At 29.4% G+C, this 16,678-nt stretch overlaps 1 protein-coding gene across 1 annotated transcript; it reads right to left on the reverse strand.

Moving 5' to 3' along the window:
• Nucleotides 1–11,686: 11,686 nt before the first annotated feature.
• LOC121209497 (uncharacterized) lies at nucleotides 11,687–13,034 on the reverse strand. Its single transcript, XM_041080229.1, has 3 exons — nucleotides 12,902–13,034; nucleotides 12,517–12,741; nucleotides 11,687–12,163 (listed from the first exon to the last, which is right to left on the reverse strand). The coding sequence occupies exons 1-3, from the start codon at nucleotides 12,940–12,942 to the stop codon at nucleotides 12,031–12,033; spliced, it is 399 nt and encodes a 132-aa protein (XP_040936163.1). The 5' UTR covers nucleotides 12,943–13,034; the 3' UTR covers nucleotides 11,687–12,030.
• Nucleotides 13,035–16,678: the final 3,644 nt, after the last annotated feature.

Below are 16,678 nucleotides of genomic sequence, written 5' to 3' on the forward strand. Positions count from 1 at the left end.
AGTGTACAACAACATTAAATTAACAGTGGATAACCAAAATAAAGATAATCTCTAATGACAGTGCCTAAAATATAATTTTTTTAGTTATCAAAATGGAAATTTATGAAAGTTAGAGACCAATTATGTAGTTTACCTAAAATTTAATAAAAACAACGTTATCCACAAACAATTAACGCCATGTTTAGAAATCATTGTACCAAACATGGCCCCTACAAACAATTGCAGTAAACAATAGAAATTTTTCACCCTTTGTTTCATGAGATGGATTGTTATTATTTTTAATTCAAATAAAATTGATATGTCATTCGTACAGTAAACCCTTCATCAAATTCTACTTTTTCAAAAAATTAATTTAAAAGTTAATTCTAAAATAGAAATTGAAAAGATCAAATGTTTTTTTTTAATGTAAAAACTTAGTTTTGTTACTCATTTTCCTTATAAAACCCAGGTTTCTCTTTTTTTTTATTGAAAAAACTAAAGCTAATTCTAAAAAAGAAAAAAAAGTAATTAAAAAAAGTGAGTGACCAAAATGAAAAGTTATTAAAATCGGGTGACTAAAATAAGTATATAATAACATTAAATTAATAGAGGATGAACAAAATGAAAACAATTCAAAACGGCAGTGTCTAAAATACAATTTTTGTATTTTTACTGACCAAAATGAGAACTTTAATAAAAGCAATATGGGCCATAAACAAATTAATGCGATGTTCGGAAGTGGTTGTATCAAACATACCCCTACAAACAATTAGATTGTCTTGTAATTTTGTAGCGGAAAAAAAAACTTTTAATGAGATGAATTTTCTTAATTCAAATGTATGTCACTATAAAAAAAGAATTTTATAAATATTTTAAAATTATTTAAAAAAAAGGAAAACCTAGATTTTAAAATGTTTTACTATAAAAATAAAATATAAAATTAATTTTAAAAGTTGAAAAAAAATAAAAGAAATTGAAAAGATAAAATTAGTGATAAAAATAAAAAATTATTAAAGTTAGGTGACTAAAACGAGTGTACAATAACATTGAATTAATAATAGGTGATGAAAATAAAAATTATTCATAAAAGCAATTTCTAAAATACAATTTTGTTATGACCAAAATGAAATTTTATAAAAGTTAAAAAAATTTAATAAAAGCAACGTGAGCAATGGGCCATAAACAAGTAACACGGTGTTTAAAAGTCGGTATTTAAAAGTCATCGTCAACCATGATGGCCCATAAACAATAAATGCGGTGTTTAAAAATCATTGTCAAACATGGACACCACAAATAATTGAATTGCCTCATATTTTTGCAGCCGACAAGAGAAATATCTTTTTAAAGTTTCCTTTCATTAGATGGATTATTATTTTTTCAATTCAAATAAAAATTGATATCTCACTCCATATATCTTTCATCGGAGCTTTTTAAAGAGAAAATGTATTTCTAATTTATTTAAATGTTATATTTTTAAGCAATCTTATAAAATATTTACTGATTTGATACATTCCTATAAAAAATCTTAGAATAATTTTGACATATTCCCAAAGTCCCACTTTTTTTTTACATTTGATGCTATGATTAATGTTATTTCTATTTTTTTTAAAATTATTAATAATTAAAATCTATACTACTACATTTTAAAAAAAAAAGAAGCCCTAACACCTTCTTTACATGACAAACTATTCATTTATTGCTTTTTTTTTTGGTACAAAGAGAAGGATTAAATTATAACTTAAGCTATACGTGACAAAGCCACTCTGGAATAATCATCATATAGTGGTTGGAGGACTTCATTTGGCTGTTGCATGAAAAAGTACGTATCCATCCGTCTTGAGAACGCCATTGATGCTAACCCATCAGCTACCTTATTACCCTCTCTGAAGATATGAGTGACTTTAACCATCTAAGAAAGTTGCAACAAATTTTTAATAGTACGTGTCACAATTGAGATTACATTTTCTTAAATCACCAGAATAGCTTCAATACTGTCCAATTCTAGAATTATTCATTTCAGCCTAAGGTTCCAAGCAAGTTTGGAGACCTTTCAAAGCTCCCCAAAGTTCAGCATCAATAACTGATTCATTGTTTTGTTTTTACATGAGAATATAATGGTCAAGTAGTTCTAATCCCTTTACCTTTTTGAAATTATATAAAAATGATTAAATTTTAGTTTTCATCTTTATATTTCATTCAAATATGACATTTAATTTATATACTTTAATATATTATATATTTAAATTCTTACTTTATAATTTAACCAAAAATATATATGAAGAATTAAGAGAAGGGAAAAGCATGGGTGGAAATCATGTCGGCTAATTGAACAACTGTTTAAAATATCAACCACCGAAAGAATTTTCAAAGGAACATGATGTCCCTAAACTCTGTTTTGTAGATTAGTAAATCTTGACTGCCGATGGCACCTAATTTAGTTCTCATGTTAAAATATGTTAGAAATCTCCATAATTTTTGTATAACTGCAAAATAATGTACACAAACAAAGCAAGACAAATTTATCATACAAATAAAAAATCATTTGAAAAGAATCTACTCCAGAAAGAACTTTCATTTCTTTATTAAATCTAATGCTTACACAAAGCTAAACCAACTAAACAAATAATAATAATAATAAAGGCCTACATAACATAAGCTTACTTTTCATTCTCATCCAAAATTAATGCATAATATTCTACACGTGAGAAAAAAAAATACAGAAAAATGTCTCCTGTTAGCATTTAGAAAACCCAGACAGAGAGAATAACAGGACCAAATTGTTTGAAAATAAAAAGAATGCAAAATGTCTCCGATTTTCGGGATGTGACATGGTTCCTTAAACAAAAGCTTGTAAAAACAATGAAACTCCAAGCATTACAATTCTCTAAAAATAATTTCATATGATATTTCATCCCCTCGCTTGCAATTATTTGTCTCATCATTTCACATTCTCTTATTCTCATTGTAACAATGCACACCATACTTTGGGCTTTGGAGGATGTAGTTGGCTCTAACGTCTCTTTGCATTTCCAAACATCTAAAGTTGTAAAATTTTTAAAAAATAAAGGATTTAATCTAACTGCCACAATGTCAAACTTCAAGACATTCAAAACTTGCACGTATAATTTCAACTTCTTAATTTTTTAAAAATGAGTGTATAATAACATTAAATTAATAGAGGATGACTAAAATAAAAACAATTCAAAACAGCAGTGTCTAAAATACAATTTTTTATTTTTAATGACCAAAATGAAAACTATGAACTGTATAGTGTATCCAAATTTTAATAAAAGCAATATGGGCCATAAATAATTAATGCGATGTTTACCCTACAAACAATTAGATTGCCTTGTAATTTTGTAGCGGAAAAGAGTTTTTTTTTTTTTTTTTTTTTTTATTTTTTAAACTTCGTTTCATGAGATGAATTTTCTTAATTCAAATGTATGTCACTATAAAAAATAATTTTATAAATAATTTAAATTTTTTTAAAAAAATGGAAAACCTAGATTTTAAAATGCTTTACTATAAAAATAAAAAATAAAATTAATTTTACAAGTTTAAAAAATTAAAAAGAAATTAAAAAGATAAAATTAGTGACAAAAATGAAAAACTATTAAAGTTAGGTGACTAAAACGAGTGTACAATAACATTAGATTAACAATAGATGATGAAAATGAAAATTATTCATAAAAGCAATTTCTAAAATACAATTTTTTTATGACCAAAATTGTATTTTCGCTATTTCAGGGATGAAAAATGTGAACTTATTTATTCTTGTTATTCTAATCTAAATACCCATAGTCCCATACCAATTTGGATTATTTTATTTGTTTTTTTTTTTTAGATTTCTGATATATCTGTAATTTCTGGATTTGGTTTATTTCAATTTTTGTATTTTTCTTTACATGATTTATTTCAGATTCTTTGTGTCTTGGTGAAAGCTTGTTTATGACATTGGCTCAAAGTTCATGAAAGTTCTGGTTGGGGTGTGGTAAGTAATGTTGTTTTTGTATAGAGATAATAAAGATTGAAATGAAATAGACGGAGTGTAGTGAAAAGATTGGAATGGTGATGGTTTTTTTTTGGAATTGAGAAACCATATCCATGGCCATGAGTTTCTTCTTAAGCTTGGTGCTGCGGTAATTGCTGACATCTTTGTTAATCCTTCCTAATAACTAAGCAACTATTATTGGCTATAAATAATGTGGCATCAAACCATTAAGAGACTATATTTGCTACATATTTGTGAATTATTTAAGTATATTTATGATAAATTTATATTTAAAAAATTTACTAATTTCTTAAAAAAATGATTGGCTAAATTTGAGAAAATTGTTGATTTTGAGAAAAAAAATTAGGGAAATGGGCCGGTTTATAAGAGATTTAGGGAAATAGACCGATTTTGGAGAGAGAAAACGAAAACATGTTTTGTTAGACCCTTTTTTGTGTTCTCACTTCAAAATCATCTTATTTCTCTGAATATCTTAAAAATTAACTCGTTGTTCTATTTTTTCCCTAAATAAGCATTTTCTTCAAATTTAGCCCATTTATTTGGCTCTTTTAACTTTACAAAAAAAATTATTTTAGTTATTTATTTAATTTTTCATCTCTTTTATTTTTTAAACTCCACGGGTTTATTCATTGGCAATTGACATATACAATAGGCCCAGTTGCTTCTCGTGGAATCATACCCTTGTTGTGCAAAAATGGGATATGCATTTGAGATGGAGGTTATTATATAGATCATGAGCGATACGGTAATGAATTGAGTAATCTCCTCCTTTATCCAAGAAAAAATATTTCTAGTTTGCATGGTTCAATTATTAATCTTGAAAATTTCTACAATAAAATTAGGTAGATTACTAGTATAGTTCCCTAGTTATTTACTTTTACTGAAAATGGAAAAAAAAAAGAAAAAGAAAAAGACTAAATCAGAAGAGAAATTGTATTTTCCTTATGGGTAAACAGTAAAGTACAACTTTGCATACTTTGCTTATCTCGAGAGTAAAGAAGTTTATGATTGAATTTGTCAATCATTTTTAGTTAGACCTGCTAATGGGTCGGGCTACCCGGCCCGGCCTGAAGGCCCGCACAAAATGTGGGAGGGTTTGGGCAAAAATATAGGCCTGAAAAATGGGCTTGGACAAAAAATGAGGCCCGTTTGAAAAATGGGCCGGGCCTCAGGTAAGGTATTTTTGGCATTCTGCTATTTTTTTTTATTTTTGAATGTTATTTTCTTGTTATTTTCTCCCTATTTTACTACCATATTACTATTAGTTGCTCCTATTTTGTTGTTATCATTTGGATATTATATAAAACTTATTTTATTATTAATTTTGTTATTATTTTAAAGGTATTTGTTAATTTTATTATTATTTTAGAGGTATTTACTTGTTAAGTTGCATCTATTTTAGTGCTATTTAAGTCTACATATTTTTTAAAATTTATTTTCAATTTGTTAGAAAATATTTATTTTGATTTTTTTAGTATTTTTGATGTATTATATATATTTAAAAATTATATAAAATAATATAAAAATAAATACGGGCGGGCCAGGCCGAGCCTGAATTTTAGTGTTTTTATTTGGGTCGGGCTTGGGCAAAAAATTTAGGCCCATTTTTTGAGCCTGGCCCGGCCCAACCCGGCCCATGAGCACCTCTATTTTCAGTCATTAATTGAATAATAAAAAACTACAAGTGCAAGAAAAAATATTTTTAGGTTGCATGGTTCTATTATTAATCCTGAAATTTCTACAATAAAATTAGATAGATTATTAGTATAGGTCCCTAGCTATTTACTTTACTGAAAATTGAAGAAAAAAAATGAGAGACTAAAATAGAGGAGAAATTGTATTTTCGTGATGGGCAGAAAGAGTAAAATAAGTACTAATTTTGCATATTTTGCTTATCTCAAAAGTAAGAAAGATTGTGATTGAATCTGTCAATCATTTCCAGTTATTAATTGAATAATAAATAACTACAAGTGACGGAGGTATACAATTTAGATAACGAAAAATCTAATATTTGAAAATTGTATGTAGAATTTTTAAAATTTCAAAAATTATAGAGTACTATTATAATTTTTATTATGAAATAAATTTATACTTTTAAATTTTTTTTGATAATTTTTATTTTTTTTAAATTTCAGAAAATTTTTATATTTTTTAAAAAAATTAATTATTAATGTGATATACTTGTGGATGCCAAAAAATTATTAACTTTTTTATTTATTTTGAAATGATTTAAAAAAACACAAATTAAATAAAATTAAATAAAAGTTAATTAAAAAATTAAAAAAAATAATTTTTTATATAAAATTAAAGTAGTAAATAGATCGCTACCCTTTTTAAAACGACTATGAATTTAGTGTTCTACTTTTAAAAAGGGGAATAAAATGTTGTTTGTGGTATAGTGATAAAATAAAATTAACACCATTTGTGTGCTTTTTCTTTTCTTCTACTAAGTTTCATCTAGTCTTAATCCATTGGTATATTTTATTAAAAAGTTAAAGTGACAACATTTACTTTCTGTTGTCATCCTAATTGATTAACTACAATTATTACATAACTTTTTAATAAAATATACAAATGAAAAAGATATGTTAAATCAAGTAGAACAGTTGTTTGAGATGACTGATGAGAGAAAGGAAAACAAGTGGTGAACTAGTTTTATATAACATAAATTACAAACTTCATATATTTATTGTGATTTTAACTATTATCACCTTCTGTTTAACTATTATCACCTTCAATTATTTTTTAGTGATGGTGTTAGTTTCTAGGTTAGTTATCGCTTGTTTTTTTTTTTACATGAAATTTCTTTTTCTTTCTTTTTCTCATTTACTTCATACATCTTCTCTTTTTTTAGTTTATAGATTTATTTTGTGAGTATTTTTATTGTTTTCATAAGTTGTAATGGACAGATAACGGTGTCTATCATAATTGAAACACCACCAACCATTAACAATTTCTTTAAAAAGTGAGTAGCTCCTCATTAACTTCTTAATTTATTCTTGTTTTGAGAGTTTCAGAATAATAAATAATTTCATTAGTCGGTTTGGACTCGTGTTGTCTTAAGTTTTATTTTTGCTTACTCTTGTAATACGCTTTTTAGTCTTGTTTATGCATGTACTCTTGCTTTTGCAAGTGATTTTAAGGTTGGTTTTGTCTTTATTCTCTCTACTTTGGTGGATACTTAGTTTTTTGCCAATTTATGCCCGCTGCTTTAGATCATCCGGGGTTGATTTCCTTATTGTATATATTAAGTGTTTGCAATCAATCCTAATATGCTGCTCTTGAGTTGTGACAGAGCCAATTGTATTAAAATATAATTCAAAAGTTAATTTAGTAATAAAATTATATTAAAAATATATCAATATTTTTTTGTGATAAAAAAGAAATCCTAAATTCACATCAAATTAAATTGAGCAAAAGCATCACTGACTTTATCTTGTTGTACTATCCCGAACTTCAATGGGTGTGTCTTTAAAAACTTATAGACTTGACCTACAAACTAAACTCAATTTAACCAGGCAATCAACAACAAGATTACTTTCTCTTGGGACGTGCCGGATCCACCACTGTCCTTCATCCTTCAACATTCGTTAAATCTTTTCAAGTAATATGATTCCTAAATTTATGGTCATATTTTTAAAATATATCAATATTTTTAAACTAATGGAAAAAACATCATTTCAGAGGACCAAGACATTTGTGCCACTTGGAAAGGAAAAGAAAAGAAAAGGATGTATGTTGGAGAGAAGTAATCCCTCCCTCATTCCAATCTTATCTTCTATTTGTATATTTTATTAAAAAGTTGTTTTCATAATGGAAAGTAATTAAGAGACAAGATTTAGTTTTGAAAGATATGGTATATCCTCTTAATTCATTAACTATAACTTTTTATTATAATATTCAAATAAAATAACAGTATTGTGAAGGAAATTAGTGAAAGTGCATCGAAATGAGAGAAAGAAAAACGGCTAGTGGGAAATTAGATACCTTAATCTTTTATGTTCTAAATTTAAGTGCTATTACCTTCTATCTGTCTATTAATTTTGTTTTTGAAGAGAAATTAAAAGGAGTCGATTGAGTGGGGAATTTGCTTTTAAAAGATTCAACAACAAAGGAGGGTTAGAGTGAGTAAAATTCGAAGTGATTCGAAAAAATTAAAAAAAGTTTTAAATTTTAAATTAATTAAATTGAGTTGTTCAAATTATTCGAGTCAACTCGAATAAATAATTCGAGTTTCGTGTTCGAGTTAAGTTGAATTTTACAATCTGAATAATTTGAATAATTCGAATAACAAATTAGTATAAATACTCTTCTTATCCCTATCAAGTTTTAAAGTGAACAAATCGGTCTCTTTTTGAACAAAAATTATAAAATAAACAAAATAATTTTCAAAAATTTAAAATATTTGTAAAAATTCTAAAATTTATATTTTTAAAAAGATTTCTAAAAAATTTCTAAAAAGTATATAAAGAAATATAAAAATTTAAATTTTTTCTAGAATAATAATTTTGGAGAGCTAAATAAGTTCATTAATGGTTCAAGTTTATTGTACTAATTAAAGTATTCTTTTATTATTTTGCTTTGAAAAAGTTTTTAAATATATATGGTTTCAAATTTATGTGCTTTAACATGAAAGTAGTTTATACTGTAACAAGATTTTAATTTGACATATCTAATTTTTTTAATTTAACTCAAACAATTTTACACGATTCAACTTGAGTCGGTTCAAAAAAATTTTAAATCAAGTTAGGATAATAAAATAGGACTTATCAATTTAATTAACTCAAAATTTTTTCACTCGATTCGGTCAAACGTTTCACCCCTAGTAACAATCAATATGTCCAAATCTGTATTAAATCTATAAATAATTGTGTTAAACTTGCTTTGATCGATACATTGAACAAGGTTATTGAAGTGATCATGAATTTGCAAATTTTAATATATCATTTCTCTAATATGGGTAGAGAAGAAAAATAACAAGCTATATCAAAAAAACTATTTACTTTTACCAACATTTATAAGTATCGGTGAAATGCCATAAAACTGCCCCAATTAAGTGTAAGTAAAAAGTTTTTGGCGAGCCTAACAACTAGTTTATATTTGTCGGAGTGACTTTTCCGGTGCTTTAAAATACCGTTCTATATTGCATTCAGGCAATATGGAGTTCAACATCATGTAAAAACCTCCATCTATGTCACAAGCTCTAAGCTTTATGGTGTTTCAATATCATGGTGTTGACAGTAGTACTAGTTAGAGAGAATATCCACTATTTTCTACAACAGTGAGATCAAAATAAATGTTCAGCTAAAGATCCTACAAAAAGAGAAAAAAAACAAAGTTGGGATTTGACAGACACCCTTTCTCTTTCCTTCTTTAAAGTATCCAAAATTATATGCAAAAAGAAATGGAAAATTTTAGAGACCCTTTTGTTACCTCTAATTGGATCATAATCTAAATTGATTGCCTGCTTATTTGAGATAGAGAGTATTGCTTGATCAATAACTATTTATATTTTTATAGCTTAGAGCAATATAAAAGCCCTTATTTAGTGGTAACTCTAGAAAAATTATCATCACTAAATTAAGCCATTTACGTTGTAGCACCACAATATCAAAGATTGGAATTGAAGATGATCAACCGATTCCACCATTTTAAGATCAAAGATTCACAATTTTATGTGTTGGTTCAAGGAGCATAATGGAGAAGATGAAGAAACATACAAAGCAGTTTTAACAGAACAATTTTAATCTATCTTTCAAACATAGTAAAAAAAAAATGAAGTAGAGCTGAATATAAACATATACTGAGCAACAGAATATAAGCACGTTAGAGAAAAAGGAAGTTTATCTAATTTGAATAATTCTGTGAGCTTGTTTTGGTTTTGGAATCATTTAGCAATCAGGCCAAAAAAGCAAACAAAACATTGGTTATTAGACACAGGCCTCACATTGGAGCTATATACAAAGCTAATCTTCTTGCTAATCTGTCAGGCATGGGTGTTTCCATTACACGAATACGAATCCAGACGTTGTGGAAGAAAGGGGCTATCTGAGTTGCTTTCATATCATGTGGTGGACCATTTCGGTTCCTCATGTCCAAAGGGTCACGATAGTTTACGACAACCTCGGCAATCCGCTTCATGGTTTTCAATACATGGAATGGTAGAGCTGAAAGCTTGAGAAGTATCAGCCTTGACAGAATGGGGAAGCCTATATCAATCCATTTTACCAACTTGCAATACCCTTATAGATTGAGAATTAAAGCTAATAGAAATCAGAAATTCAGAATACATACTTAGAATCTCTTTTTTCAAGGGTTTGCACAGAAAATTCAGGATTAAAATATAAAGAATGCATAAAATATAAAGCCACTAACATAAAACAATTAAATCTGTTGAGGATGTGACTTAGACAGTGTTCCACCAATTTTTTATGGTGGTAACTATCTGGCTGTTAGAAGTCCACTTTTCGGGCGAGCCTTAGGGCAGGGCCGGATGACCTGACTTATGGACAACTCTAATTCAAACAAAGAAAAATGTCACATTTTCCATAAACCATTTTCCATAAGTTGTTTTCCATGAAATAAACCAACCTAAGCCTTAAATTGGTACCCAACATTTTTTTTTATCCAATTAAGTACTTAAACTTGGTCTTTTTGTTCAAATTAATACTTGAACTTGGCTTCATAGTTTAAATCAATTAAAATAAGTCATTTACTATAAGTACTAGTTTAGACCAAAAAGCTAAGTTCAAGAACATAATTGGATCAAAATAAAATTCAAGGACCAATTTGAACTTTTAAACTAAGTTCAAGTATCTAAATAGGCCAATAAGAAAACTTTAAGTACCAAATTGAACCTTATAAATAAGATGGTCCAAGAGCAAGCATTTTGAGTATACAAAGCAACAATTTGCATTTGACTTTATATGTTCTTTTTTTTTAATTTTTAGTTTTTGTCACGTGTCAAGATGTAGAGTTTCTATGTGTCATCATACTATTGATCATTAATGCTACATTAGTAAATTTTAACAATATTATTGTTGAGGTACTAATATATGTAACGAAATTAAAGTTTAAATACCAATTAAATAAAAAAAATATTTAAGCAGCAATCAAATACAAGTGGCAAATTCGGGAGCAAAAAGATATATTAACCCTTGTAAATACGATAAACCTAGAGCAAGCATTTTCAATATACAAACCAACAACTTGCTATTGATTTTAAATATTTATTGAGGTTGTCTGACTGATATAGATGTTGTTCAATGTGAACATATTTTATTATTTTTTGGCAGTAATGTAGACATATTTTATTACAACACATAAATTGGTCTTTCCTTATAAATATTTCGAGCAGCTTTCAAATAAATATATAAAAGAAGTGAGGTGTATGATAAATTTATAAGTGGAGTTAAAACATATATATAATATTAGCAGTGTATTAAGTATTCACCTTCTTTTTTTCTTTTTTTTTATAAGTAGTTTTAACTAAAATTCAAATATGTAGTTTTAACATATAAATTGTTCATTTTACTTTTATTTTTAGGAATTTAATTTCTCTACTTTTTAAATTTCAAAATTGAAGTCTACTTACTGACATTGTTAAATTTTACTAGTGCTAACATTTGAACTTAAATTTTGAAATCTAAAAAAAATAGAAGGACTAAATTCTAAATTTACAAAGAGTTAAGAGACTTATGAAATACTTTATCCTTTAAGTAATCATTCAAGAAGTTTTATATTTTGTATTTATATTAAACATGTACCAAAGCAAGAAGCAAATAAAGCAATGGCAATCAAACCAACATACAATGAAAGATAATAATAAGTTCTAGTTTATCGTTTTTTTCACTAGGTATATTTAAATCTTGGAATAACTTCATTGGTTCTTTCTAGAATTTTTTAATAGAAAAAAAAACATTTTATTTCATATAATGAGCATTTTTTTTTTTGGTTTTTCATATTGTAAAAGTCCATTTTTGCCCGGGCCCATACCAACAAAATAACCCAAATAATAAAACCCAAAACCTAAAATCAACCTAGCCCAACATCCAAGCCCAATCCCAAAACCCTAGACTCCCACTTGCCTCTTCCCATTCTCCCATGTTGTCTGCCACCAGCACCACTCCCACTCTCCCATGCTGTCTGCCACCACCATGCCTTTTGTCGCACCTGCAAACAAGCAAAGGAAAAGGAAAAAAATGGAGCAATAAACATTAACAGAATATTGTATTTTTGGCTATAAAAGCCACAAGCAATATCGGACCAGGGAGGGGGGAAAAAAAAGAGAAACAAAAAAAAGGAGGGGGGGACTTTTGTAACAAAAAAAGAGAAGATTCGGCGTTTGAAAAAATTGAAAGAAATAAAAAAGGGGGCTTTAGAAGGTGATTCACCTTGTTTTTTTTTCGTTTTCTTTATTTTCGTTCTATTTCGGTTTTTCTATAGTATTTCTTTCTCTTTTTTATTATCATTCAATCAACACACATATATATAAGATAAAAAAATAAAAGTAAAAAGGAGTTTACCTGTTTCCGGCGGCGGTGGAAAGAGGAAGAACCGAAAGGTCTCTTTCGATTTTGGCCCTTTTCGCCGGGATTTCGGCTTTTCTAACCCCAGATTTGGACCCTATTCGCAAAAAGGAGAAAAATGGAGCTTTTTTTGGTTTTCCGGCCACCGCGAACGGCGGCGGCGTCGCCGGCGTCCGGCGACCGGTGCGGTGGTCGATGGCCGGCAAAGGGGGCTCTTCCTCTCTTTTTACGGACACAAGAACAATAAAAACATAAACTTTGAATCGGAGAAGTAATTTTCGTTTCTTTATTTTTGTGTGTTTTTACATCTAGTTTGATTTCTTTTTATTTCTTTCTACTTACGAAAATAAAAACAAAAGAAATAAGGAGAGGAGAAACTCATCGGAGTTGGCCGTGACCGTGCCGCCGGGGTTTTTCTTCCATCGTCGGCCGTCGGTCTTGGTGGCGTGGTGGCACTCAAGGTGTTAAGAAACCCAAGTGTTGGGTGTTTGAAAAAATGGTGGTTTGAAAGAAGGCAGAGCCTTTTTTGTCTTTTTTTCAATCATGAACGGCGCATTAGTGGGGAATCTTGCACATGCTTGTCCTTAATGGGTAATTTATGCATTTAGTCCCTCCATCTTGCGTTGAAATGCAATCAAACCTTTTATTTTTTTTTGATTTGGGCCGCGAGTTTTGTTTCTGTTTCAATCAGGTCCTTTGACCATGTATGGTCCTTTGCGCTGAAACGTTGCACTCTAGGACTAGGGAATATTTCCCTTTTCAGTCCTTCCCTTTTCGCGCGCCTCACATTTTAATCATTTACTCTATTTCATTTTTGATTTCAGCCCTGAGATTTCGTTTCCGTTTTGATTTAGTCCTATTATTATTATTATTATTATTATTATTATTATTATTACTACCTATTTGTTTATATTTATTTTATTTAAATTTTCGGCACATATATACATATACATGCATATATTTTTGTGATATACATACATTGTTTTTATAACATATATACTTATATAGTTTATATATTTTACAACTTATGTACATATCTATATATCTATATATATATTTTCATTTTCCTAAATATATACATATTTATATATAATCTTTATAGTTTAAAATATACTTTTTTTTATAAATCCGTATATACACACATATTACTATTAATTTATATACATACATATCCTTTTATTTTATAAGTATATATATTTTTATATGCACGTACATACATATTTTTGTATATCTTAATTTACATAAATATATATACATTTTCAATATATTTTTTTAACATGTATCAAAATTAACGTATTTATTCGTATACATACGTATATTTTCATTATTTTTAAACTTTAATTTGTACATACATACTTTCTTTTATTTTTCAACATATATATGTACTTACTTTTATATGTATTTTATTATTTTCATATTCCATAGTTTTATACACCCATATATATGTACATATTTTTATATATACACATTTATCGTTTCTTTTATATATTAAAACATACTTTATACATTTTGTTAATTTATATATATACATATTTTAGTTTATGTCTATATATATCTTTTTATATTTAATTGTATTTGTTACTTATTTATTTCATTTTCGTCATTATGAATGTTTTAATTTATTTGTTTATATATATTGTTATTTTATATGATTGTAGGTATGACTTCTATTTATTTTATATTGTTGCTATTGCTCGTATTATTTTTTATTTTTATGTGTATTATGATTTTACCACGTATAACAACAATGTAATTTGCTTTCACATTTTTTACTACGATTTTCGTGTTTTATTTTACTCGATATAACAAAATTTGTTTTAAAAATATTTCGTGTTTAGATTCGAAAGGATCGTACTCTAACTTACTGGGTTTCGATTTTCATAATAAATCTAAATACACGAATCTTTTCAAACTCAAGTTTTTAAACGATCTCGGGAATTAAGAAAAGATCGTGCCCTAACTTACTGGGCCTGATTTATTTCTAAAACCAAGATAATAAAATATCTTTTAAATAAGCATTTTTCATCCGCGTATCGGGAATTTGAGACATTGTGTCCTAACTTACTGGATATGATTCTCTTTCTCGAATAACGTGAAATATCCCCTTTTTCCTGAAAATTTTCAACGTTTTAATACAAGGGTCGTATTTTTAAAATTCTTCAAGGTTCTCAATTTTTGACATTAAGACATTAAGTAATCAACTAGGTACCAATTTTGGGCGTATCGAGGGTGCTAATCCTTCCTCGTGCGTAACCGACTCCCGAACCCGTTTTTCTAAATTTCGTGGACCAAACTTGTTGTTTTAATAAAATCAAACCGTTTATTAAAAACAACCCCTCTTCGAGGTGATCCAATCGCACCTCATAAAAAAAGATGATTGGTGGCGACTCCCGTTTCTTTTTTTCAAAACCCAAGTCAACCCCATTTTTCATCCTAAAAAATGGTGTCAACAGCTTGGCGACTCCACTGGGGACAATAAGAGAGTCAAGCCACGTGTTGATTATTTCTTGTCTTTCTGTTGAAAGTGGAAAATTCGATTTAAATTTACGATCCTCTCATTGCATCTCTTTTGTTTTGAGTTATATTTTTTTTATCGTGTTCTGTATTTTATTTTATACCTCTGCACATTGCATTGCATGACCGCTGGTCATACCCTTTTTAAGTGGGAGTGAGAAGCTACGCCTTCGTGAGGTTTTCACCTCCGCATGGGATAGTGAATCGCTTTCGGGATATATCCGTACCTATGTCTTCGTGAGATTTTCATCTCCGCATGGCCATAGGGAAATGTATCCCCCTGAATCGAACTCGGTCCGTATGAGCCTATAATGGGTGAGGATCGAGGAATCTGCTGGTTCAGGTACCCTACTTTAGAACCAAATCACATGTAATGAGCCATAGGAACTGACCTAGGTAGAGCTACTCCAAATTTTAGTGCTTACCTAAATGAATGATTGTCGCTTATTTTAAATCTTATTCTGTGTTTAATGCTAATTTACTTTGTTTGTGATTGCATGGCATCTTCATTCTAAAAGAGGTGTCGATTTATGTTCAGTTTCTGGGTAGAAAGCTTATCATGGAAAAGGGGTTTTTTGATAAAGTAGAGGATAATGTGGCTGTGCGAATATGGGCTGAAACGACACAATGAGAGAAAGGCGATAGTCTTACCGAAGGGTACGTGTCAGAATTGTGGGATTTTACCCGTATCAGTGTAATCCAGAATGACCTTCGAGAAATGAAAGAAGTCTGGGATCAATGGGATGTCGAGGCCAAGCAGCTGTTCTATTGTAACTACGGTGACCTACCTTATCTGCTTAGTGTCAAAGTGGACAAGTATTTATTCCGAGCCATTGCTCAGTTTTGGAATCCTGCCTACAGTTGTTTCACTTTTGGAAAAGTAGATTTGACGCCTACTGTGGAGGAGTATACGACCTTGCTTCGGTGCCCAAAGATTCAAGTCGACAAGGCTTATTCCAGAGCTGCTTGTGTCCCTCCATTGTTAAAGAAATTAATGAACATCACTGGGATGAGCGAGCAGTGGGTTGCTGCCCGGATCCAACAGAAGGGCGACAGTAAATGTGTTCCTTGGAAAAGTTTGCGAGATTTGGTGCTTGTACATCCTGACTTAAAGAAAAGGGTCGATGTCTTCGCTTTAGGTATCTATGGACTAGTGGTTTTCCCCAAAGCTTTAGGACACATAGACGAGGCTGTGTCTGATTTGTTTGATCGGCTTAGTAAAGGGGTTACACCGGTTCCGGCAATACTCGCTGAAACTTTTAGATCCTTGAATGCGTGTCGAAAAGCAGGGGAGGGAAGGTTTATTGGATGCGCGCAGCTCTTATTGGCATGGTTCCATAGCCACTTCTGGAAAGTCGAAAAGGTCTCTTATCGGGTATTCTCTGATAGCTACTCCCCTCTAGGAGAATTGGTGGCCACGCCAAGACGGGATGATATTTCAGAAGAAAAATGGATAGAGATACTCCAGAATCTCCAGGATGAAGATATCGAATAGAGGGCTCCTTGGTTAATTCCTAATGAGATATTGTACCGATGTGGAGATTTTGACTGGGTTCCGCTGCTCGGGATATGGGGAGCTATCGGATATGCTCCTCTACTCGTATCAAGACAGTATAGATCACGACAATTCATACCAGCAACGCAG

This window comes from Gossypium hirsutum, chromosome A11 (assembly GCF_007990345.1).
Source record: "Gossypium hirsutum isolate 1008001.06 chromosome A11, Gossypium_hirsutum_v2.1, whole genome shotgun sequence".
In the NCBI taxonomy this organism is placed as follows: domain Eukaryota; kingdom Viridiplantae; phylum Streptophyta; class Magnoliopsida; order Malvales; family Malvaceae; genus Gossypium; species Gossypium hirsutum.